Here is a 19,555-nt window from a genome sequence, read left to right as displayed (position 1 = left end):
TGGTATGGCAGACCTCTTACTATACAGCTTATATTTTCACAGATTTGCTTGTATATGGGCCAATCGTATCTTCCAACATTTATTAGTTCTTTATAGGTAACATCCATCTATCCAAATGATGCAGCACATTTGCCCCATTGGTTGTCAGATTTAACCATGCATCACAATAAATGGAGGGCTATTAAAACACAAATTGCTGGGCCCTGACCCCAGAGTTTTTGATTCAGTTGGTCTGAGTTGGGTCCTTTCTAACAAGTTTCCAGGTGATGATGCTGTTGCTAATCCTGGGGCCACACTTTGAGAACCACTGGTCTTCCCACCATTCTTAAGATAATGTACTGTAGCCTAAGTAAAGCCAATTTGAGGTATTAAGCTTTTTGTAGAGGCACACTGGAATTTTCACATTTCATAAGGTCCCAGACTAAGTAGAAAAAGAGGTATTAGCATCAAATAGGTTTTTTTTTTAACTTTTTAAAACTTGAATACTCATGTTGAAAAATATACACCATTTGCTTTTCCAACAGTTACTTCATTTACTTAGATACACCATTAGTATTTACTTGAAGCATCTTTGAGAGGAAAAACATTACTATCAAATGTCAACATTTATGTTTCCAGCTTGATGGCAGTGTAATCATTAAATTACCATCCCACGGCTGGGAACACATTGCTGGAAGAAATGAAAATGCCAGTTTTTCTATAAGTAAATGAAGATTCCAAATCTAAATGGTATATAAGGAATGAAAAATACTCTACTGAAGGCCAAACTCTAGGCTCTGAAAGATGAGGGACTTTGTAGAGTCTTACATTATGAGATGAGATTGTTACGAAGTTCATTTATTTGCCTGTTCAGGTGACATAAATGGAATATCTTAACTGTGCATATGTGCCATAGGGATAAATAGGGGGAAAGATTACCACACTGCCAAAATAATGGGCTTGGGTTTGACTTCAGCTTCAGCTATCTATCTGGTCCTTCAGTGTACAGTGGCTGTAATGATACCTATCACATAGAATTGATTGAGGATATAATAAGAAAATATGTAAAAGACTTAGCACAGGGTCTGGCACATAGTGGGTGCTTGAAAATGATACTAACCCCTCTGCCCTCAATGTGATAAATGCTAAAACAACGTATGTTCAGAGTGGCACAGAAGCGCAAAAATCAGAAGGATTAAATCAGCTTAAAAGACATGAAATCAGGGCTTCCCTGGTGGCGCAGTGGTTGAGAGTCCGCCTGCCGATGCAGGGGACACGGGTTCGTGCCCTGGTCCGGGAAGATCCCACATGCCGCGGAGTGGCTGGGCCCGTGAGCCATGGTCGCTGAGCCTGCGTGTCCGGAGCCTGTGCTCCGCAACGGGAGAGGCCACAACAGTGAGGGGCCCACGTACCGCAAAAAAAAAAAAAAGAAAAAAAGAAATAAAGACATGAAATCAGCTTCTCAAGATGATAAAGACATGAAATCAGCTTCTCAGAGATGAAATGCAAACCAGATCTTAAAAGACAAATAAGATTTTGCCAGCAGGCTGAGGAAGACACTGTAGGCAAAAGGAACAATATATGCAGTCATAGATGATGATGACAAACAGAAGCAGGACCGGTGACTGGAAAAGGATAATGAATAGACCAGTGGTTCTTCAAATGTGGTCCATGCAAGGTCAAATAGTGACCATGTAAAAGTCACCATTTTCATAATAATACTAAGACATTATTTGTCTTTTTCACTGTGTTGACATTTGCACTGATGATGCAAAAACAATAATGGGTAAAACTACTTATACCTGCACAAATCAAAACCATGGCACCATGTGGTACTAGTAGCTTTAAAAAACAAACACCAGTTTCACTTAAGAATGTCCTTGATAAAGTACTAAATTTTATTAAATCTCAACCCTTGAATATATGTCTGTTTAAAAATCCTGTGTGCTAAAATGAGAAGTACACAGGGAGTACTTACGCTGCATACCAAAGTATGGCTGTCTCAAGGAAAAACTCTTGTAAAATAGTTTGAGTTTCAAAATTTGAATTACAAAGCTGAACCAGCACCTTTTTCATGGACCACCTTGAAAGAACAAGGGGCAGACCAGCTGTGGTTATACAGACCTGGGTGTTTGGCAGATATTTTCTTAACGAACATAGTGAGCCTATTACTTCAAGGAAAACAACTGACAGTATTTGTTGTCAATAATAAAATTCACGCTTTCAAGCAAAATAAGAACTTTTGCAAACTTGTATCTGCTACCGTGACAGCTTCCTAATACTTAAACATTTTTTCTGATGAGATTGGTGGTGGCATTAGCAAAAAAGATTGTTAAAATTATATAATGAAATGTGTCAGCATTTGGAAGATCCACATAACTCAGTGAACCGGTTATTTCCAAATGACCCAATGCAGGATGTTACAGAATTATGCATGAGTAAAAGATCCATTGAAACTGCAAGTTAGACCAAGGGATTTAATGTAACTGAGTACAAAAAGTTCATTGGTATGGTTTTAGATTCCATATTGCAAGTAACTTTTAAGAAACTACCACTTGCCAAGTTCTGATGTAGTACCAAAGAAGAATATCCACGATTATCTAGAAGACTATAAATACTACCTTTCCCACCTACATATGTGGATGAGACCAGATCTTTTTCATATACTTTAACCAAAGCAACATATCACAGCAGATCAAATGCAGAGGCACATATGAGCATTCAGCTGTCTTCTATTAAGCCAGATATTAAAGAGATTTGAAAAAAAATATTATTTTGGTTAATATTTAAAGTGTTTACTATTTTTTAATGAATTAATTATTTTTTAATTTTTCAGTTTTAATTTCGAATATAATAAATGTCAATAGATATAATCCACATAAGCAAGAGCTCTTACAGTTCTCAATAATTTTTAAGAGAAAAAGTTTGAGAACTTCTGAGAAAGACTGAAGAGCCTTGCATGCTACATTGAAATGTTTGGCCCTTTATGTTATAGATTTTGTAGCAGAAACAGTTTTTAAGGATGAAAGTAGTGTGATTTTCTTTTTTAAATAAAATCTCTACTGGCAGAAGTATTAAAAATGAACTGGAAGGGCAAAATATTGGTGACAGGGATACCAGTCAAATTTTGGCTCAACAATGTATCCATAGGCATCATTTCCATCCGGCTAGTCTGGATCAAGAGAAATTAATTTAGTGGTTAGTCTGGTCTGTGACCAGGTGGGAATTTCTCCATTATCGTTTTTAAAAGCACTAGTTTACCTACCATCTCTACAACTCTTTGGTGTCCATAGCATGGGGAATAATATTGCATAGTGAGAAAAATGCAAGCACTGGAGTCAGACAGACAAAAATTTGAATTCTCATTATACCACTGGTAGTTGTGTGACTTTTGACTTAACCTCTCTGAGCTGAAGTTTCCCAACGTGTACCACAGTGATGATAATACCTACCTTATAGAGATATTATGAGGACTAAATAGATATCTGTAAAGCATCTAGCACAGTACCTAGCAATAACAGTTGACTTCTTTACAAATTATGCTTAGGACATCAGAATTTAAGATAATCCTTGCTTAATGTTTCCCCCCTGCATTCTATTCTTAGAACAGCTAAGTGCTCTTTCTTAAATATAAAACCAGTCATATCTGCAAACTGAAGAAGGCCCTATATATGTGACCTCTGTCTACCTGATTAATCTTACTTACCCTCTTGCTCATGTACCTCCGGTTATTCAGGCTTGCTTTCTTCCTGAGTGCCTTGTTTAAAATGTTGACCATGGAATTGTTACCACCTTTTAATGGGGGACAACCTTTTAATCCCAAATCTATTTACTTCTCTCCATCTCTGCTTCTACCACTTTTAATGGAAACTAGCTTAAAATAGTTCCTTTTATTTACTTTCTTTAAAACAATTTCTTTTTTTATTTTTGGCCACAGCGCACGGCTTGTGAGATCTTAGTTCCCTGACCAGGGATTGAATCCAGGCCCTCAGCAGTGACAGCGCAGAGTCCTAACCACTGGACTGCCAGGGAATTCCCCTCTTTGTTTTGTTTTGTTTGGGGTGTGTGTGTGTGTGTGTGTGTGTGTGTGTGTGTGTGTGTGTGTTTTGCGGTACGCGGGCCCCCCACCGTTGCCGCCACTCCCACCGCGGAGCACAGGCTCCAGATGCGCCGGGGCACGAACCCGCGTCCCCTGCATCGGCAGGTGGACTCCCAACCACTCTACCACCAGGGAAGCCCTCCCCTCTTTTTATGTTAAACTTTTTATGTTAGAAAATTCTAAACATATACGAAAGTAGGTAGATTCATAAAATGAACCACCACTTACCCCAAAACCACACTTCAACAACTATCAATTTATGGCCAATCTTGTTTCATCTATACCTCATCCCATTCCCCCCATTATTATTATTATTTTATTTTTTTTTGCAGTACGCTGGCCTCTCACTGTTGTGGCCTCTCCTGTTGCAGAGCACAGACTCCGGACGCGCAGGCTCAGCGGTCATGGCTCACGGGCCCAGCCGCTCGTGGCATGTGGGATCTTCCCAGACCGGGGCACGAACCCGCGTCCCCTGCATCGGCAGGCGGACTCTCAACCACTGTACCACCAGGGAAGCCCCCGCACCCCCATTATTTTGAAGCAAATACCAGGCATCATTTCATTTGTAAAAATTTCAGTAGGTATCTCTAAAAGATAGGTGTTTTTTTTCCCCCCCTCATATCCATATGCCTAAAGGGTTCTTTAAACTTTAATGGCTAACCCCTGGCTAAACATCATCTGGTATCAAGATTTTAAATATTACATATATTCTTTTGACCCCAAATTTATATCTCCACTCCTGATCTCTTTCCCCCATGATTCACATATAACTTATACACTTGATATCTCCACTTAAACATCAACTGGACATCTCAGATGAAACGTGTTCAAAACACAACTCTTGATTTTTCCCTACAAATTTATTCAATCCCAAGCCTTCCCTTGATAAATGGTCCCACCATCCATCTAGTCGCTCGGATTAGAAAACTAGGAGTCATCTTTTTTTTTTTTTTTTTTTTCTTTGCGGTACGCGGGCCTCTCTCTCACTTTTGTGGCCTCTCCCGTTGCGGAGCACAGGCTCCGGACGCGCAGGCTCCTCGGCCATGGCCCACGGGCCTAGCCACTCCGCGGCATGTGGGATCTTCCTGGACCGGGGCACGAACCAGTGGCCCCTGCATCGGCAGGCGGACTCTCAACCACTGCGCCACCAGGGAAGCCCAGGAGTCATCTTTGATTTTTCTCTTCCCTTCATCCCCTACACCCAAAATATAATAAAGTGTTTTTCTAATTGATCTCCCTGCCTAATCTCTCGCCCCTTCTAATCTAGTCTCTCTGGAACAGTCTTGTACTCTTTCTAAAATGCAGATCCCATTGTTTCAACACAGTGAAGGAAGTCCCTATACAATCTGACCTCTAACTACCAATATAACCTGTCTCCTGCTCACCACCTTGCTCATAAACTTCTCACAATAGGAGTTTTCTTTCTGTTCTTCAAAAGTGCCAGGCCTAATCCCTTTATATCAGCTATTCACTCTGTTTGGTATGCTTCTTTCAGATCTTTGCATGGCTGGCTCCTTGTCATTCAGCTCTCGATTTAAATGTCACTCCCTCAGAAGATTCTTCACTGGCTACCCAATCATAGGAAACTCCCCCCACTCTCAGTCACTCCCCATCACACTGCATCATCTTTTTTAATTTTGGATTTAATCACATGTTTATCACTTTTTTTTTTAACTATTCCATCTTTATTTCATTCTTCCCTTCTGGATTCAATTTACTTCTTCCCAAAGTATATACCCTTTTAGTAGTCTTTTCAGTAAACTGGTGGTAAATTCTTGATTATTGACTAAAACCGTATTTATTTCATAATTGGTAGGCAATATCTATTGCCAGTCACATACATGTACTTAAAAATTTAGCTCAAGAGACTAAGACTCCACGTCTAACTAAGGGTTAAGACTCTGCGCTTCCCCTGCAGGGGGCACGGGTTCAATCCCTGGTCAGGAACTAAGATCCTGCATGCTGCACAGCACAGCCCATAAAAGAAAAACAAAAAAATTTTAGCTCAAAAATTTTCTTTCTAATCAATTAGAAAAATAGTCAATAACTAAGAAAATCACTGTAACTCGCCTAAAATAACTATAACACTCTCAGCCGAAGTTAAGGATATCATTTGCCCCCTGAATGGCCTCTTGACCTTTGACTAACCTTTCTAGCTCCACCATCCCTGAACATCATGTTCCTAATTAGCAAAGACCCCTACCGTGTATCCATCCTGGATACCATATAAGTCCAGTTTCTTTAGGACTCCCAGAACCATTTCAGGAATCCAGCTATGCCTTACACTGCTGTCCAAACCTCAGCCAACTTCTGTTCTGGACACGCAGATTAGATTTGGCACACCTTTGCTCCCTTAGGAATGCTAGTCATCTGTATAAGCCTTCTTATACCCTTCCAAGACCATTTTGATCTTCTTAGGGTCCTTAGAACTCAGCTATATTCCTAAATAATCCAGGAGTCAATCCTCGGAGTCCCTCTAATCCACTCCAAGGTTCAGGGGTATAGACCAGGAATTGGCAAACTGTGACCTGTGGGCCAAATCTGACCTTTCACCCGTTTCTATAAATGAAGTTTTACCAGAAAACAGCCACACTCAGTTTTTTTTTTTACATGTTATCTACAGCTGCTTTTGCACCATAGCAGCAGGGTTGAATAGTTGCAATAGACACCATATGGCCTGTAAAGCCTAAAATATTTACTATCTGACTCTTCATAGAAAAGTTTGCTGACCCCTGGACTAAGTTATAGTATCTGATTTGTCTGTAGTCATCAGGCATGCTAGTGGCCTGTAGCCATTCTGGTCAAACACTAGTCAGGTTTGCTACTCACTAAAATAACCAGAGTCTGAGTCTCTTTATATACATGTGTGTATGCACACAGAGTATGGGAAAAGAAAGTCCAAATACTTCTTAGATTATGGTACAATGTGATGTTCTTCTCTCTGGAAAGTTCAGCTAGAATTTTTTTTTTAATGTTTATGCTCCAGTTATACATCTTTTTTTTGTTTGTTTGTTATATACAATCTTTTTTTAAAAAATTTTTTAAGAACACTTTTTTTAATTGAAGTATAGTTGATTTACAATGTTGTATTAGTTTAAGTTGTGCTCCAGTTATATCTTAATTTGTATTATCTCTACTCTTTGCTAAGACAACCTATCAAAGTCATCTTTTCAGACCAAACTGGCCTTGAAGATCAAATTCCTATTTCTCATAAAGAAGAAAATTGGAGACAGAAGCTGAAAGTAGCAGCTCGTTCTTCTGATCATATGTTCTTTGCTCTAAACAAACTTCTAGACTATCAGCACATCTACGTTTGCTGACATATTGTTCCTAAAGCTTAGATGAGTTCATAAAGTCCTTACTATTGAATTTTTAAATAATCCTCTTTTAGAGAAAACTGATAAATACCTCACTTTATTGTAATCACAAAATGATGCAGAATGGTTATGGGGTGGTCTTCAGATAGCTTTATGTTCCTTTCTCTTTGGGGAGGTGATTAAAAATCCAGAGAAGTAAACTGACTTGTTTAGAGTCTCATAATGAATGTATTACAAAGTGAAGAATCAAACTGAGAATTTCTCTACTTATTTGGTCCGTTTTGTTTCCTTGTTCACCTAATGAATCTGAAGTTAAATACCTGTATCTTATTATATAATTTGTAATTTTCATTCACATTACCTCAGTTGTCCCAGTATCTCTGACAGTGCATTCTTCCTATTATAGGAAATTGAGAAACAGAGAGGCTCATCGACAGTCCCAGGGCCACTCTGCAAGTAGGTGTCAGAGCCAGACTCTGACTTTAGAGATGTTTGGCCTGTTAGTAATTTTTGTTGCACTCTTTTGGTGATCATTGAGTCTGTTGGTATCTACCATGTCTTTTATAAAGGCAGCCTAAGTTCAAGAAGGCATGTCTGTGACCACTAAGGGCCACAGTGATGCATACTGATTCATTGACCTGTCGAGCACTCTTAAAGTACTCAACATTGGCACAGTTGTTCACTCTCTTCGAAGCACTTTATGTGAAATTCCTAGTTAATACATACTCCTGTAAATGTCGCTACACCCATTTTATAGATGAATAATGGGAGACATGGACAGAGTAGCATCAGTGGCAGAGCTGGGATTAAATCTGAGTTTCTAATTTCTAGGCCTTTATTCAAACCTCTAGGCCACAGTTTCAGTCAGTGATTATTTAATATAACTGCAGTAGAATATTGATTAGAGTCATCAGGTGATATTTAAAGGTTTAACCCAGGACAAGCAGTTTATCCTCATATGGTACCTCTATAATGGTGATTTGTTAATAGCAGGGAGAAAGGCTTGCCTGAAAAGAGCAAAGTGATGATAGCAGTGCACACTGATGCGCTCCCCACACCAACTCCTAGTTATCATAGAGAGAAACAGCCTCAAGAATCAGCCGTTGGCCTTTCTGTGCTGCTGGCACATGAAGCTCCACTCTGCATCAGAGAAGATGTTCTGTTCCTCTGACTTCCTAGCTGGGGAGAGGAACCCCTCTTTGGATGCTCCACATTGGAACCTGTCCCTATTCCATTCTCCATCGTGATATAAGCAGAAATTTTGCTGGGAGGAATGTAGATACAGATCCTGGTGCTACTTTCTAGTGCCTTGCTGCCCAGATCCCACCTGATTTGATTTATTCAACACCCATTTACTGAGTGCTTTCTGTGATCCTCAGTCCCTGCTGCCTTAGCTTGGGCTCCGTAACAAAGTACCACAGACATATGGCTTAAACAGCAGAAATTTATTTTCTTACAGTCTGGAGGCCAAAAGTCCAAGATTAAGTTTCCAGCTGATTTGGTTTCTGGTGAGGGCTCTCTTTCTGACTCGATGGCCACTTTCTCATTATGTCCTCACTTTCCTCCATAATGTGTACAGAGAGAGAAACCACGCTCTCTGGTGCCTCTTCTTAAAAGGACACAAATCCTGTCTGACAGGGCCCCATCCTTATGACCTCATTTAATATTTCCTTAGAGGCCCCATCTCCAACTACAGCCACACTGGGGGTTAGAGTTTCCACATATGAATCTGAAGGGGACACAAACAGTCTATAACATCTGCCATGGGTGTTCAGAGAAGGAAGATTCCCCATGGACAGTAAGACATCATGGGTAATGTGAGATTTGAATAGTCTTTAATGACTGGCTGAGTTTGGAATAGATGGAAAGAAGAAGGGAGGCAACTCTAGGAAGGGAAAGTAGGTACAGCAGAAATGTAGAATATGGTGTGTCCAAGGGACAGGGAGTTATGTAAATACATTGTCTGGAGCTGAAGGATTGTGTCTCAGAAAGTCTGGAATAAAGATAAAAACATATGTTGCAGCCTCATGGTGAAGGGCTTTGAAGTCCTACACGTAGTCTGGACCTGACCTCAACAGGTCACAAGGATCAATGGCTGATATAGAACAGAGGAACAGCAGAACAAAAGAGATTTTAAGAAGAGTCCCCTGGTAGGGTGGGTAGAAGGTACCGGTGCTGTGGTCTGTCTTGGAGCAGCTTTTTCATCATAGGGGCCTGCCTTTTGTGTTCACCTCTGTCCTCTGTTGATACAAAGAACTGGGATAGTACTGCATGTTGGAAGACTTATTGCTGGTGTCACAGTTGCCATTTCCTATTTTCAGAGTGGTCTTCATCCAGCCAGGCCTTCTAATAAAAATCATAAATGTCATACTAGGCCATATCCTCATTTCCTAACATTTTGTAAGTTTGTATAATTGTATTCTAAGAATAAACCTCAGAAGGTAAGGATTGGTCCCAAAGCACTCCCTCCCTTTTTTAATAGCCCATTATGAATCTCTTATCTGTGACTACTTAAATTATTTTATTTCCCCTGTTCAGCCATATTGCTTCTGAGCAATGATGCTCCTTCACTTAAAATTTTCTTCCTCACTTCTTATACTTTACTCCTTTTATACTTAATTTCCCTCTTCTCTCTGCAGAGAGAGAGGCAGTAAAAAATAGTTTCTCAAATTGTGGCCCTAGGAACAACTGCATCAGAATCACCTGGGGTGTTTATATAAATGCAGATCCCTGGATCATACCACAGAGCTGTAGAATCAACCCCTGGGGATGAGGGCCGCAAATCTGCATCTTTAACAAGGTAACTCTTAGACATGTTAAAGTCTGATAACAATTGGCATAATATATTAGAACATAGGCTTTGAAGTCACTCAGACCTGGATTTGAATCCTGCTTTCACCACTTATTAGCTGTGTCATCTGGGACAAGTTTCTTGAGCTCTGCTTCTTAGTTTCCTCATCTATAAACTGAGAGACAGAATAATGTATCTGTTTAGAGCACAGACTAGAGCTGAAGTGCTGGGTTTGAATCTCAGCTCCACCAGGTATTAGCTGTGTTACCTGAGGCAAATAACTTAACCACTCTGGGCTTAATATTTCTTCATTTGTAAAACAGAGATAATAACCTTGTATGACTTAAAAGAATTAATGTTAAGTGTTAAACAGGAGGGGAGGGGAAGGGATTTTTATACCCCTAGGGTATATTTGGCAATGTCTGGAGACTATTTGGTTGTCACAACTGGGGAAGCAGAGAGTAATTCCAACACCTATTGGATAGAAGGTAAGAGATGTTAGTGTGATTCTACTACGCACAGGAAGGCCCTCCACGACAATTATCTGGTCCAAAATGTCAGTAGTGCCACTGTTGAGAGACATGGCTTAGAACAGGGACATAATAAGCACTGTGTAAGTTTTGGCTGCTATTATCATTTGCTATTATGGGAATAACAACCCTTACTCAGAGTATTATTGTTAGGAGATATATATTTAAGCACACAGTACCTAGCAGTCAGCAGATGTGGAGGTAGTGGTGGTGATTATTATTAGGAAGCCAAACATCTATAAACACAGTCTTTCTATACCAGAGCAGTTCCCATGTAAAGAAATCCTTTTGCAATGTAAACAATGACTTTGTTTAGAATTTTTCAAAAGAATCCATCTGTAATCATTAATACCCCACATTTCAATAATAGCTTTTTTCTTTTCAAAACACTTTTACTTCTTCATCTTCATAATCAAGCATTTATTCTTGAATCTTTACAATGCACCAGGCTTACCTAATGGTATCAGTGTGGTGGAAAGAATACGGATGTTAGAGTTGCATAGTATTGAATTCAGATCCTGACTCTGTCACCTAAGTACACACATAACCTTAGACAATTCATTTCACTTTTTTCAGTCTTGGTTTCCCCATCTGTAAAGTGAGAATAATCGTCTTTACCTCTTGAGGTGTTTTTGTGAGTTAAACAGAATAGTGTGCAGCTTGTGCAGCGTAGAGTAGGAATAGGTTCTGAGCAGTGTTTGTTCCTGTTCCCTCCCTATATCCATTCCTTCAGCGAGCGTGCCATGTTCTGGAGAGTTTAGTATACATAATCATCTCGCTTCCCCGACTCAAAAGGGCAAACGGGCAGTTGAGGGAGATAAGAGGACATTGGGGAAAGGTGCAGTGACTCACTTCTCCAGAGCTTCTGGGCATGCGGGAAAAGTCCAGGACCCGAAAATGACTGTTCCATATCGTCCTTAGGTTAGTCCTGTTAGAGAGGCCTGTTGATAGTTTCTTCTCATACTTGCCTTTCCAGGAAGTAAACATCAATATCTGACCCCATTCTTTAGAAGTGAGCTAAGGCCAAATGGTGACGCTGAGAATCTCCTTCCACACCTCTGTTATTGAGAAAAGCAGCCCTATTTTGTTGCTCTTTTCCAAGATTAATTTATCTTTTCTGTTAATTTGTACAGATGCCATTCTGAATTTTTATTTCATAGGATTTTAAAACTGTAATTTTTCTTAGTATTATGAAGGTGACAGTGATTTACAGTGGCCTGTGTTTTTATCTACTTCGCTGTCTTGCAGTCTAGTGCCTTGAAGACACTTGTAATTTGCTAAAGAAAAAATTTGTTAAAGAAAAAAAAACACATTTGTTAAAGAAAAAAAAATTGAAACTGTGCAGTGTCTGGAAATTAGTCTATTCAAGACCTTGCACATGGCTGCCAGTCTTCCCTATCCCAAGACCTAGCCACTTCATTCACACCAGGAAGAGCTACCTTTGTCTGACCAGACTATGTTAGACGTATTAGCAAGAACTCATCAGATCTCAGTTAAAGGTTAATCTCAGTCCAGGATAAGAAGTTTGAAGTTTTCAGTTAAAGACGACAGAAGGCTTAGTGGAAAATTGGAGACACTAAGATAGTGATCAATGGACACAACACTTTTCTACCTGAGAATGCCAGTAATTGGAAAGTGTAGCGAAATCAAGTAGATGACCTGGAAACTAAGATAGGATTAAGAAATGTCATATTGGTGGGAGGTCCTAGAGGTAGGGAGACAGAAGGAAATGGAGTTTTTCCCCCTTTCAGTAAATAAACAGTGTGGGATTCGATAACTTTGATCTTTCCTCCTCGTGTTGATTCACATCCCGTTTCTGCAAAGGTCCATCATCCCCAGCAACTCCAGAAATAAGCAGCTTTGGAAACCAGTAATAAAACCATGAAATGCTGTTTCTGATTGCTTTGATCTGATCTTTAGGGGTAAAAGGAGGTTTTAAAAATCACGCATTTGCTTATTGGCTGACCTGGACAACTAAAGACAGATGCAGCTGCTGAAGAGAGCTGGCAAATGAGAATTTAGGATACCATTTGCCCCAAGAGGCAGATGGTCTCTATAGAAGCCTGATTTCATTTACTGTCCCTTCTGAAGCTGAATGAAGGTGGTTGAATTTGAAGAAAAAGTTGAACTGAAATCGTGGAAATACTTGGATACATAAAGGCCTTTAATCCTTTCTAATGTGGCATTTGATTTGCCTTTTTAAAAAGTATATTCAGACATTAACAGAATTTCTACCAAAATCTGTCTTGAATGAATTTGCCAGGGGGAAAAAAAAAGGATTATTTCATTTGATGGTGTAATGATTAATCCTACTACCTGGGTAAGCCAAGTGAGCTTCCCGCAGATTGCTTCTGCGGCTTTGAATTATGTATGACTATTGCAGACTGTTGAGATATAAACTTACCAAGGGCTTCATTTGTATTACAGACAAATCTGTAACAATGTTACCATTTCCTTTGAATACCTTAAGTTCATCCTCCATGTTCAGAAAATGAGATGTGTCTTTGTGGAGATAGTGACGTGATTTTTTTTGTGTCAGGTCAGGCATTACCAAATCTCAATTAAAAACTGGTCATTAATGAAACATTGGTCAAAGAGTTTGAGGTAAAAAGAAATGTGTGCTATCTCCCATTCTGAAAGTAGAACAAATGCTGAGGGTCAGGAAAAGAGAGACAAAGTCAGGGTTTGACCCAGCCTGATGATCAAGGACCTAGATGTCAATGCCATAGTTACTACAGATATCCTACATTGCATTACAGAACTAGGGATTGTTTCAACATGAATTTAAATAGCAGGAATAGAAAAGCCATAACTTCCTCTCTGTGGGCCATTTATCAGTTAACAGTTCTGTTTTATAATAATGAATATCAACTTGTACTTATCCTGAAAAAAATCATTACCTTCATCATTATTTGCTACTTCAAGACATGTGCTAAGATATATTGTATTAGAAATCCTAGTAGATTTCTTGTAATTTCATTTTAAAGAATTTTTTTTTTAACCATCTATCTCATGGGCGAAATGGGGGACATTTCATTTTCTCCTTTAACTCCCTCCTGATGTTGTCATCTAGTTTGTACAGAAGATCAAAGTAATAGGGAAACAGAATCTGGCTTCTCTGATTCCTGTTTTGGTGTTTTCTCCATTACATCAAACATTTCCCAATGAAAGGTCAGTGGTGAACCACTTTGTTAGGAGATAAAGCCTGTATTTGGAAAGCGTCATATTACTATTTGGGAGGGTTTTCTGATTTTATATCTAAATATGAAACATTAAAAAAGTCAATGGTCAAAAATTATATTCCCTTATAAAATTAATATGCCTAAGATAAATTAATTATAGGATTTTACTTCCTTTTTTCTTCCTGGACAATTTGTTTATTCATAGTGACTGAATCACCTTCTCTGATGCTGTTCTTGATTCTTTTTCATTTTTTAGTCACAGCATGTTACCACATCTAAGCTTGAACTCTCAAAACCTCTTCCTTTCCCCTTTCCTCTCTCTTTTACCATTTTAATCATACAAAGAGCTTTTCTTCCCTCAAGCATCGACATGACATATCATTGATGCATTTTTTAAAGTTCTTCCTTTTAGACACTGCTGTCACTGTAAATGCAGGTTAAACATCTTAGTATCCATTTGCAAATCCATGTGATTTAACTTTCATCAACTCTTTTGCATAGTTCTTCATAGATGACAATTGTTTTAACTGGTGATTTAATATACCAGTGCACTTATTTAAAATGTGCTTGTGAAAACTGACCTTTGTAGAGAATATAGGTTGTGCTGCCCTGGTCCTCAAAGAGTTAATAAAACTAGCTTTCACTTTGCTTAGTTTCCCAAAGGTAATTTGGCTCATTTCCCAGACCAAACCCCTCAGGTAAAGGTCAAGGTGCAGTGGGTTATATTAAGGTGCAGGATTCGAGCCTCTTATATCTTGCCCGACTTGTAGTCCTCCGGAACTCAGTGGGAGCTATGGTTCATCAGAGCTTCAGAACATGATTAACAGACTGAAGAAGGCCCTGTAGAATTTCCTTTAATGGGGAATTGTATGAGTGAGTACAGTGGGTGAGTCTTTAATATTTCTTGCTTTTTAGCATCCATATTTTGTTTTGAGAACCCCTTAAGAGTACAGAGCTATGTTTCATGTACGTGGGAACAGGCCCAGGGAATTCCTCACTGGTTAATAGCAGCAACTCTTTCTTGTAGTTTTTACAATAGGCTTAATATAAATAGCCCATTCCCTGGGAGGAAAACAGACAAGCAAGGGTGGAGTCATGGTTTCTGAACCCGCCTTCACCAATCATTTTTGACAAATGGAAAAGAGAGCTTCCTTTTAGTAATAACGATGAGATTGGGGGAAGTAAGAGAAAAGGCAAGAGCAAGGCTGCAGAGATTAGGAGCCTAAAAACACCTTTTTAGAAACCTCTCAAGTTGACTCGAGAATAAGAAGAGAGCGTCTGGAGGTTTAATGTTTTTCCTGTCAAAGGGGGATGATGTTTTTTTAATCACTATATTTATTGCTTTGAAATTTAAAATGGCTTAAATTAACTTTTGCCCAGCAAAGATCATTTTCCCTCTCCTGAAGCACGTTGATAACTTCTCAGTGACACTAAGTGGCGTCTAAGAGGGTCTCAGAAGTGTCACTTTGCTTTCTTCGCTAACGCGTGGAAGTAGAGCCCCTTGTTACCTTGAATTTATGATGTTCCATATTATGAGAAACTAGCTTTGTTTTGGGTTGATAACCTAAGGCGGCCCATTAAGAAGAGTCAGCATGCTTTAGCATGTGAGGCGTCCTTTACATAAACCACCCTGCTGACTGCTAGTGAACTGATCCCTTCCCACCTCACCCTATCCCCAAGAGCCAGATTCCATAATGGTACCTCCCACTCATTGCTTACTCTCAGTATAGAGAGACCTCTGGCTCTGCCAGCTTTGAAAGAATATTTTTGAAGTTGTGTATCCAGCAGACTTCAAGGCTTATTTTTCTGTTCTGGCACATGCATAATTTCCATAATGAAAAATTGATAAGAAAGTACTCCTCCTTCAGATCTACTCCCTCAAATCCACAGGTGATATATGTTCTGCTGACACATGATCAAACAAAGTACCTCTTTTAAAGAAACTTGTAAATGTCACCATGACTCACTGCCATTTGAAAATCCAGAAATAACATGTCACAGTATATAAGATGTTTCCTTTCATTCTTCCTCTTTGCCCATTAAAACAAAACAAAAAAAAAAAAAAAACGGAAGAAGAGCTAGCTGGTGAGTGTGTGACAGTCTAGGAATACTTTTAGTAGACCCAGAAACCATTAAAGGTGCTTGATTTTGAATTTGTTTCATTGAACCAGCCCAATGAGATTTTCTAACTAGGCCGGTTTTCTCCACCAACATTTAATAATCATTACACCCCCTTGTACTCTATAGCAACAGAATTGGAAGTTCAGGCAGAGTGGGATGTGGGGAAGACTGGAAGAGATAGCTATAAGCAAATGAGCAGGCAGCAGTGAAACAAGATCGGGAAACACAAAGCACTATGGATGACCATCCTCTGGTATGTGGCCAGTGGGATGCTTCAGATTCATTTTAATAGATGAGATTAACTAGAGGTTAGAACTTTCTTTTCCATTTGCCTTGCCTGCTGCATGCATACAGGCAAAAGGTTGATGCTTCACTGTGCTCCTAGCAACAAGGCTTCCAGGCCTCAGTTTACCTAAAATAATTGCTTTACTTCCTTTTTTAAATCTCAACTTTACTCCTGATCCTTTACTAAATAGTTTCGTAAATACTTTAGTGTGTAGTAAATATTATATACTAAATAAAGTAAATACTGTAAAGTATTTCATATTTATTATAGTATTATAGCACAGTTCACCCTTTTTATTTGCGAGTTCCACATCTGCAGATTCAACCAACCATGGATTAAAAATATTAGGGGAAAAGAAATTCCAGAAAGTTCCAAAAAGCAAAAATTGAATTCGCAGTGCACCGGCAACTGCTTACATAGCATTTACATTGTATTGGGTATTATAAGTAATCTAGAGATGATTTAAAGTATATGGGAGGATGTGTGTAGGTTATATGCAAATGCCATTTTATATAAGGGACTTGAGCATCTGTGGATTTTGATATCCTGTGGGTGGTCCTAGAACCGGCCCCCTTCAGATACCAAGGGATGACTGTACTATAGTATGGTAAATATAGTAAATATGCTAAATACTTTCTTAAATACTTTAGTGTATTACTCTTTAACAAGTTAAGCATTCAGTTCCCTCTACCCCTACTACCTAAAAAAAAAGTTCCACTCCTTACCTGTTATTCTCAAACTTCCCTCTGAGCCTACTATAGCTCCTCTACCAAACTGAATTCTCAATATGTATGAATCAAGTATGTATCAAGTATCCCAATATATATATGATAGAAGTATCTGCCTGCATGAAAGACTGCCTTACATTCAGACAAGTATGTTGGGGTTTATGACCCATTGCTGTGACTACAGGGCCAGTTATTTACATTTATGGCAATATGTGCCTTCCACAAATCTAAATTTTAGCAAAAACCTTTGAATGCCAGTGTGATGGTGGTCTGATTTGTTTCAGTCATGTGACCCGTGAAGTGACAGAGGATTTTTCTCCTCGGGATCCAAGCACTGTTGTGAAGCAAGATGGTGGGAGCTGTACTTCAGTCACATCGGCATTGCCGCTGCCTGAACTGGAAAGGGAAGAGGAAAAGGGAGACATTTCAGGTCCTATGGACCCGAATCCCTGTAGTGCAACATACAGCAACTTAGGTAAGTGCAAATGTCAGGTAAAGAGTATTTAAAGTTTGTCTTTTTATGTACCAGCCTAATGCTTATTTCCCTGGAAAGATGGTTTTTATTGTTCCATGGGACAAAAGTTGGAAATTGGAGTTATAAATTTTAACTCACATCAGAAAAAGTCCTGTATTTAGTTTGTACTAGGCATATATTAAACACCTGTTACCATGAGTCCTGTGCCATGTGCTAGGATTCTGACATAGTCCCTGCCTTGAGAGACTCACCTGGAGGGAAAGAGATGAGCTAGTTAATGATTTCAGTATAATATGATGAGTGCAGTGATAGAGAATACACATGGAATTTTTTTGTTTTGCTTTTTTGGCCATGCCATGCAGCTAGCGGGATCCTAGTTCCCCGACCAGGGATTGAACCTGGGCCCGCAGCAGTGAAAGCGCAGAGTCCCAACCAATGGACTGCCAGGGAATTCCCCACACAGAATATTTTTATATTACACAGGGAAGGGTGTCAAAAGATGCCTTCCAGGGGACTTCCCTGGCAGTCCAGTGGTTAAGACTCTGCGCTGCCGCTGCAGGGGGTGTGGGTTCGATCCCTGGTCAGGGAACTAAGATCCCGCATGCCGCACGATGCAGCCACACACACACACAAATAATTAATTAAATAAAATTAAAATTTTTTTAAGAAGGAAGAAAGATGCCTTCCTGGAGATAATTTCTGAACTTATTTAGCTGGTTGACAGAGGGAAAGAAGAGTAACAACATGAGCAAAGAAGAGGCAACACATGAGCAAAAAGTATGGAGATGCAAAACGGCTTGGTACGTGTGGATAACACAACCATTTAGTGTTGCTGAGGTGTGCCCTGGAGAGTTAGGCAAGATCATGCATTTCAGGCTAAAACCTTGGATTTTTTTTGCTGTTTGTGGTAGTGAACCACTAAAGGGTAAAGGGTTTTAAGCAGAGGTATGCTATGATTAGATTTGTGTTTTAGGGACTTCCCTGGAAGTCCAGTGGTTAAGACTTCGCCTTCCAGGACCTCCCTGGTGGCACAGTGGTTAAGAATCCACCTGCCAATGCAGGGGACATGGGTTCAAGGCCTGTTCCGGGAAGATCCCACATGCCGCAGAACAACTAAGCTGGTGCGCCACAACTACTGAGCCTGCGCTCTAGAGCCCACGAGCCACAACTACCGAAGCCTGCACGTCTAGAGCCCGTGCTCCTCAACAAGAGAAGCCACCTCAATGAGAAGCCCAGGCACCACAACTAAGAGTAGCCCCCGCTCACTGCAACTAGAGAAAGCCCGCGAGCAGCAACCAAGACCCAATGCAGCCATAAATAAATAAATAAATTTATTTAAAAGAAGAAAAAAAGACTTCACCTTCCAATGCAGGGGGTGTGGGTTCAATCCCGGTCAGGGAGCTAAGATCCCACATGCCTCGCGACCAAAAAACCAAAACATAAAACAGAAGCAATATCGTAATAAATTCAATATGGTCCACATCAAAAAAAAGAAAATCTAAAAAAAGATTTGTGTTTTAGAACGTCCACTGCAGGCTGCCTTGTGAGGATGAATTAGAGGCAAATTATTTGGTAGCAGGAAATCTGGTAGTTGGATACTATTGCAGAACCACATAAAGGGATGAGAAAGAAAGACCTCAACTAAGATAGTGGGGAAGGGGAACAGTGAACAGATTTAAGGGAGATTTGACAGGTAAATTACCTCAGTGATTAATTGGATATGAATGATGTAAAGAATCTATAATAATAGGGAGTGTCGGGGGGAGGGAGATGCAAGAGGGAAGAGATATGGGAACATATGTATATGTATAACTGATTTACTTTGTTATAAAGCAGAAACTAACACACCATTGTAAAGCAATTATACTCCAATAAAGATGTTAAAAAAAAAAAGAATCTATAATATATGCCAGATTTCTGGCTTGGGGCTAGCAGATTTGAGGAGGGAAGATCCCAGTTATTGGAGGTGTTTAGGCAGAGCCTGAGGAATCATCTCTCAGAGATGCTGTGAAGGCGAATCCTGCACTACACAGAGGGTTGAACTAAA

At 39.6% G+C, this 19,555-nt stretch overlaps 1 protein-coding gene across 4 annotated transcripts in view; it reads left to right on the top strand.

Annotated features, from left to right (window-relative positions):
• The window catches only part of PEAK1 (pseudopodium enriched atypical kinase 1), a 299,273-nt gene that overhangs the window by 240,880 nt on the left and 38,838 nt on the right, over positions 1-19,555 (top strand). For all 4 annotated transcript variants that reach the window (XR_013826945.1, XM_079912000.1, XM_079911999.1 and 1 more), the window contains one exon: positions 17,318-17,508. Coding sequence is in view for 3 of the 4 variants with exons in the window: in XM_079912000.1 (XP_079768126.1) it covers positions 17,318-17,508 (191 nt within the window). In the remaining variant the exon portion in view is untranslated. The remainder of the gene's footprint in view (positions 1-17,317; positions 17,509-19,555) is intronic.

Source organism: Stenella coeruleoalba, assembly GCF_951394435.1.
Source record: "Stenella coeruleoalba genome assembly, chromosome: 2".
Taxonomy (NCBI): domain Eukaryota; kingdom Metazoa; phylum Chordata; class Mammalia; order Artiodactyla; family Delphinidae; genus Stenella; species Stenella coeruleoalba.
This window is presented reverse-complemented; position numbering and strand designations above follow the sequence as displayed.